At 33.6% G+C, this 6,718-nt stretch overlaps 1 protein-coding gene across 1 annotated transcript; it reads right to left on the bottom strand.

Moving 5' to 3' along the window:
* Nucleotides 1–1,461: 1,461 nt before the first annotated feature.
* LOC131614887 (uncharacterized) lies at nucleotides 1,462–3,139 on the bottom strand. The gene is made up of 3 exons (XM_058886423.1): nucleotides 3,091–3,139; nucleotides 2,401–3,009; nucleotides 1,462–1,568 (listed from the first exon to the last, which is right to left on the bottom strand). Exons 1-3 carry the CDS (start codon nucleotides 3,137–3,139, stop codon nucleotides 1,462–1,464), a joined length of 765 nt encoding a protein of 254 aa, XP_058742406.1.
* Nucleotides 3,140–6,718: the final 3,579 nt, after the last annotated feature.

The raw sequence follows: 6,718 nt of genomic DNA on the forward strand, positions 1-6,718 counted from the left end.
GAAATCTTCAAATTGATGGACATCCATAATCATGCCATTTATAACAGTTATCAAATAAATTATATAAAGGATTTGTAAAACAAATTAAAACAGTTTCTACTATCACAATTTCACACTCAGGGCATTTGAAATTGTATCAAATAATTTAAGGTAGTTCACTAACCGGCACAAATAACAATGGCGGTTGGAGTAGCAGTTTTTGCAATTGTCGTAGTACATACTAGCGACACGGATTTAGGTGGTAGAACTATAGCAGTCGCGAGAACTATTGAGGCGGTTCAAACCACCGTAAGTTTCCAAAATAACCTCCACAACTAGGGGTGGGAAAAGGATGAGTCGAGTTAGGCTTTGCTAAGCCTGAGTCTGCCCTACTAAAAAATTCAAAGTCTATCATAGGCTTATTTTTTTGGCCTAGGTCTGGTTTTTTCGAAGGCCTGATTAGTCTATTAGTTTGCTTAAAAAGCCTATATCATTTAAACATAAGTAAATAAACAATTCAACTAATTTTTAAATATACTGCAGAATCAAAATTACAATGAAATTAAACGTTTGTTTACATTGACTTATTTGAGATTTCATAATAGCATAAGTTTTGTGAGCTTATTTGTTTGGGAGAGCTTATGAAAATAACTTTGACACTAGTGCAAAAAGGTTAATTTACACCCGCTTTTTGTTAAATTTACACCCATTTTTTAAATAAAAAACGGGTGTATATTCACCGGGTGAGAAATGTCTAACAAATTTACACCCTTCTAAAAACGGGTGTAAATACATGTTATATTACACCCTCTTTAAATATAAAATGGATGTAAATACATTCTACGTTACACCCTTTTTTAATAAAAATCGGGTGTAAATAAGTTCTACGTTACACACGATTTTAACCAAAATCAGGTGTAAATACATTCTTAATTACACCCTATTTTATTAAAAATCGGGTGTAAATACGTTCTACGTTACACCCTATTTTAATAAAAATCGGGTGTAAATACGTTCTAAATTACACCCTATTTTAATAAAAATCGGGTGTAAATACATTCTTAATTACACCCTATTTTAATAAAAATCGGGTGAAAATATGTTCTTAATTACACTCTATTTTAATAAAAATCAGGTGTAAATACGTTCTTAATCACACCCCCATTTTAATAAAAATCGAATGTAAATATGATCTTAGTTACACTTTTTTTTATTATAACTTACACCTTTTATAAATAAACAAATTATACCATTTACACCCTATTTGATATACTACAGTACACCCTATTTTAAAAACATTTGATTACAACAAACAACAAGAATTCAAGTTTTTCAAAACAATATTTATCATTCCCATGTCATCATTCAACAATACTTTTACATATTTATATATAGCAACATAAAATAGGTAAAAATTTGTAGAGCTACACAAGACGTTAAACAAACTAACGTCCTTAAAAAATTCAGAAATTACTATGATTGTCAAGCTCTTCTGACCCCTTTTTCACCACTCTCCTTTCCTGTAGCTTTTAGAAGCGCTTCATTAACATCTCTAACATCGAGATTTTGATCCTCTAGCAATAAATTACCTGTTTGATATTGGGCTTCAAAAATAAACCAGCAAAAATTTCCTAAAGATTTTTCGGCTTATTTTCATAAATTCATCAAAATAACTAAATTTACTTTTGTATTATGATATAAAGTACAAAATACAATATAAAAAGTAATAAATTTATCCGTGTTTATTAAAATAGGTCGGCCTGATAGGCTTAAAAGACTTTTTTTATGGTTTGTGGCCCAACCAATTTAATTAAATAGGCTTATTAAAAAGCATAAATCTTTTGATCTGGCCTTGGTCTGTATAGGCTAGGCCATAAGTCCCTATTAATTATTCTGGCATATTCCCACCCTTACCCATAACTTATTTTTTTTCTTGTTAGTGATGGTAGGATTTACATCCATCAATTTGTCTTATGTTTTAGCTTCTTCATTGTTTGTGTATTGATTTATACCACCAAACAAATACGCTTGAAATCTATGATTGAAAATCAATGGTTTTATTTTGTAAATGAAAATTATTTCAATCTAATATACTTATATGTCTGTCAGTGCACTAATTAAATATAAGAGATAAATGTCTTAACATTTATCTATTGTTTTGTATTCAAGTTAATACTAGTATATAAAATTTAGGTTATCTTTTAAAACTGTCATAATTCTATAAAAGTTAATTTTTATAATTTTATTTTTAATAGCAAAATAGAATCCATATAATAATATTAATAAAACAAAAGAAGCAAGAGTTGTTGGTAGTTAAGACTTAAGAGTATCAAAAGTTCACAAAATCTGCAATCCTAACATAAACCAAAAACACCTAAATAACAAAACTTAGCCTTTAGCAGCTTCTTTCTTGGAATTTACCATGAACGACCTTGGCCGCATAAGTATTGTTTCCCCTCCTCCTTCCTCTTCCTCCATTTCTTTTTCCTCGATTCATCTTATAATCATTATTACCATGCTGATATGCATGGTTCTTAGACCATGCCATGTTATTCTTTCTCCTTCTGTTATAATGCTCCTCTGGAATCAACCTCTGAGAATCATTCTCTTCCCAAGAGTTTGCTTCATTAATTTCATCAGCACCATAACTTGGTTCCGGAAGCTTTGTTACTTGTTCGTCGTCAACCTCCCATCCGGTAGGTTTTAGACCAAGAGCTGATAATGACTGATTTAATAAGAGTGAACTTTCCAGAATCACGCACTTTTCTATCATCTTTCTTCTGGCATCTTCTTCTCTCTCCAAATCCATACAGAGTTCAGGATCAACACTTGCATCCCAATCTACATCATCGATGTACATGTCTGGATCAGGCAACGGAATGTCCCAGCCATAGCCGTTGATCTCAGCGCAATGCCTGAATTTTGCGTCGTAAACAGCCTGTTTGACAGCATAGTCGTCCCACTTCATCACTTTGGAATGTGATTCCGTATACCTCTTATCCCATAACGGCACGGTTGAAAACCTGTTATCTGTGAACCAAAAGAATCAAAAGTAAGAACAAAACCAAAGGAAATTAAGAAAGAAAGGGAAAGAAAAAAAAGACAGTTTACCGTTATAAGATGGGTATCTCCGGTGTTGGTACTTTCTCCAGCTAGCCATTTTAATAAGCAAGAGAGAAGACGGTGATGAAATGAGTTTGACACAAAGACAGAAGAAGTTGTTGTTGCTTCCAAGAGATTTGTACTGCCCCGGTATTTATAGGAACATGTTCTTACTTTTGCTTTTTTAGTTTTGTTTATTTCATTATTACATTTTGGTACTAAATAGAAAACTGTTTTTTAATTAATAGGATTTCCTAAAATTGGTTCTTATATTTGAAAACAAATGCGTGTATATGAATATTACCAAAAAAATAAAATAAAATGCATGTATATGAATGAATTTATGAAAACAAATGCATGTATATGAAAGCTCTTTATGTTCATTCCATATCCATTAAATAATTACATCCCTTCACATATTTACTTTCTTTGTTTCTGAAATTTAGATATTTTAAAGATTTAATTTGTTTAATTTTTTTTATTTTGGTTGTAGTCGGGTATCGAACTCGTGACCCTACATTTATTACAACAGATGTTTAAGTTAATCGTTGTGATCGATAGCACGCTACATAGTTTATCACAACGGTCGCGCAACCGTAATGAAAAGCATCGTACATACAATTACTCTGGAGAAAAGAAGGGGGTGGATTGGATTAGCTGGAGTTCGGTTTGTAGGCCGCGAGAGGAAGGGGGTTTAGGAATTAAGGACTTGGAGGTGTTCAACATTGCGCTGCTAACTAAGTGGTTCTGGAGGTTTTTGAACGATGCAGAGCCGTTATGGAAAGGAATTTTGGAGGAGAGGTATGGAATTCTGTATGAAAGAGTTTTGTTTAAAAGAAAAGTTGGAAATCACGCGTCGAGATCCATTTGGTGGAGAGACCTCATGAAAATCTGTGATAAAGAGGAAGAGAAAGCTTTCTGTAGAATTCTATCATTCAAGTTAGGAGAGGGCAGCCAGGTTCCGTTTTGGACAAGTAGGTGGATTGGGAATATGCCATTCTGTTATGTATTTCCTTTATTGTTTCAGGTAGTTGAAAATAAGGATAGCAGTGTTAAGGAGATGGGTGGTGGGCGGAGAACGAAAGGAATTGGAAGATTGAAAACTTCAATTCTGTTCTCTGTGAGGCGGCAGCGGTAGAGTTAGAAGAGCTTTGTCATATTTTGACTGAGATAGTCCCGAGAAGATTCATTAGGGATGGATTTTCATGGTCGGTTGGTGGAAAAGGATGTTTTGTGGTTGGAGAGTATTACCGTGAACTTATGCTGGGAGCAAATGTGGTGGAGATGCAGTATGAGGTAAAGGATGTTATGAAGCTGATATGGAACTCATGGATGCCTTCGAAGGTGAAAGTTTTCGGGTGGAGGTTATTGCAAGATAGACTAGCAACAAGAGAACAACTTGTGAAACGAGGCATTTTAGAAAACGATGAGTGGAGCTATTGTGCCTTTGGATGTTTACAGGAAGAAAATTCATCTCATTTGTTTCTATGCTGTGTAATTGCAAGAGGGGTGTGGGATAAGATCTTTGCATGGTTGGGGCTAGAACCGGTGGTAATATTAGACTGTTGTGATCATTTAAAGGATATGGTGGATAAACTGAGTCGTTTATGTTCTTCAAGGCGTGCTGCAGTGGTTTGGGCGTGTACATGATGGTGTATTTGGAATCATCGGAATGTCGTAATCTTCGAGAATGGGATTCGGGACAGTGAGGAAATAATCCATAATGTGAAAATGTTCTCTTGGTGGTGGCTAGTAGTAGGTAATAAGAAGAAAGTGTTGTGTAATTTTTATGAATGGTATCACTGTCCTATAGATTTTATGTAATGGTAGGATAGTTAGTTGGTGGTGGTTGGATAATGCATTACTGCATTTTTGTTGTATTCAATCTGTATCTTTCTGGTACAGGTCCTTTTATATATATATATATACCTCATTGATTATCAAAAAAAAAATATAATTACAACTTACCTTACAATGGTTGTCTGAGGTGGTTGTATCCCTTTTCCAACCATTGTGGTAGGTGTTTTCCGTAGTAGTGTCATTTTTTAATTGTACATCTTCATTGATTTTCTTCATTTCTTTGGTGAACTTCTTCACATATCTTCTTCATTTCTTTTTCTCAAAAGTACATGCTTTCGAGAAATCTCGCACACATATTTTCTTCTTCTTATGTGTATCTTTGTTTTTGTTGCTTCACACTCATATTTTCATTTTTCTTATGTGTATCATTGTTTGTGCATATTACATTCTCTTGTGTTTCATTCTTTCCAAGTCTTCTTCTTTATAGATAAAGAAATATATCCGTTGGAGAATAAAATAATTAGTATCCACAATGAAAAAGTTGTTTGAGACGTTAGCTAGTACTAGACTACAATTGCGCTTGTAGCACTAGGACAGATGATGGAACATGTGATAGCAATGATGGTGCAGAGTACAGTCCTTTATTCGGATTTTTAGGGAAGTGAGTAGGATAATGTATTGTAATCCCGTGATCTTCTTTTGCACAAGATTTTTATCATAGGCTTCAGATAAGTACTGGTGAAGCTTAATCAGAATTTAGAATTATTATCTCTTCATAGTTAACTTATTGAGTCATATGCTTCTCAGTATGAGTTATTGAAGCTTGATCAGAGTGTTTTAAGAGCTTTGAGAACGTTGAGACTTCACAGTCTTTAATCAAAGTCATTCTAGATAAGATCTTTTCTTGATTTGACTTGATTCTTTCAGATGTATATTTGCTTGAAAACACATCTTGTATTCATAATTAGTTGTATTCATCATTGGTTCAGAGTGCGTTTGGTGTCCAGAGTTCAGAGTTTCTCGTTCAAAATCTAGAACTTTTACTAGTCCTAAGTCGATAACTTGCTAACCCAGAGTTCATAACTTATTATCAGATCCTGCACACTTAACAAACTGTTAGAGTAAAAAATTATTCTCCTTACATTGTATACTTGTTATCATCAAAACTCAAGGATTAGTCGTAGAATCAAACTTGTTCCAACATACATCAGATGTTATAACATTTACAACACTTAAGAAAAGCATGACAGAAACCCTAGTATTGGCTCTTCCAAATTTTTTTAAGGAAGGTCTTCATTCGTGAGAGAGATGCTTCAGTTGTAGCCATTGATGTTGTTCTATCTTAGGAGGGCCACCCTTTAGCTTTCTTATTTAAAAAGATGTGTAACCGCGTGCAAGCTTTTTAAGTATATGTCTGTGATATGTACGCCAACACAGAAGCTGTAAAAAATGACGTCACTATCTTATTGGAAGGCATTTTCATATATTTACGAATCAAAAGAGTTTGAAAAAAAAATTTGGTCCAAACAATCTAGACTTTAGAACAACACGAGTGGGTCTTAAAGCTACAAGGTTTCAATTTTGAGATATTTTACAACTTGAAAGGCAAACCATGTTGCATATGTACATAGTCACTGACACACATAGGATGGAGTTCTCTTATTCTCCATCTCCTTAACAATCCATTGCTTCTAACACAACGAAGGATACACCTAATAATATGAATAGGTCAGTCCAGCCTACAAGGGCATATAGTTTGGCTTATTTAATCTTTGCATGTTTAATAAAAAGGTCAAGTTTAAGCTTTTTTAAAACCCTATTAAATTAAATAGGTCAA

Source organism: Vicia villosa, linkage group LG6 (assembly GCF_029867415.1).
Source record: "Vicia villosa cultivar HV-30 ecotype Madison, WI linkage group LG6, Vvil1.0, whole genome shotgun sequence".
Classification (NCBI taxonomy): Eukaryota; Viridiplantae; Streptophyta; class Magnoliopsida; order Fabales; family Fabaceae; genus Vicia; species Vicia villosa.

What these genes read in the sequence shown, in the direction of transcription:
- LOC131614887 (XM_058886423.1), bottom strand. Translation starts at nt 3,139, where the DNA reads ATGGCTAGCTGGAGAAAGTACCAACACCGGAGATACCCATCTTATAAC. An exon ending in GAGATACCCATCTTATAACG is followed by an intron (nt 3,010 to 3,090) that starts GTAAACTGTCTT and finishes TTTGGTTCACAG; the next exon opens with ATAACAGGTTTTCAACCGTG. An exon ending in TGCGGCCAAGGTCGTTCATG is followed by an intron (nt 1,569 to 2,400) that starts GTAAATTCCAAG and finishes AATATCAAACAG; the next exon opens with GTAATTTATTGCTAGAGGAT.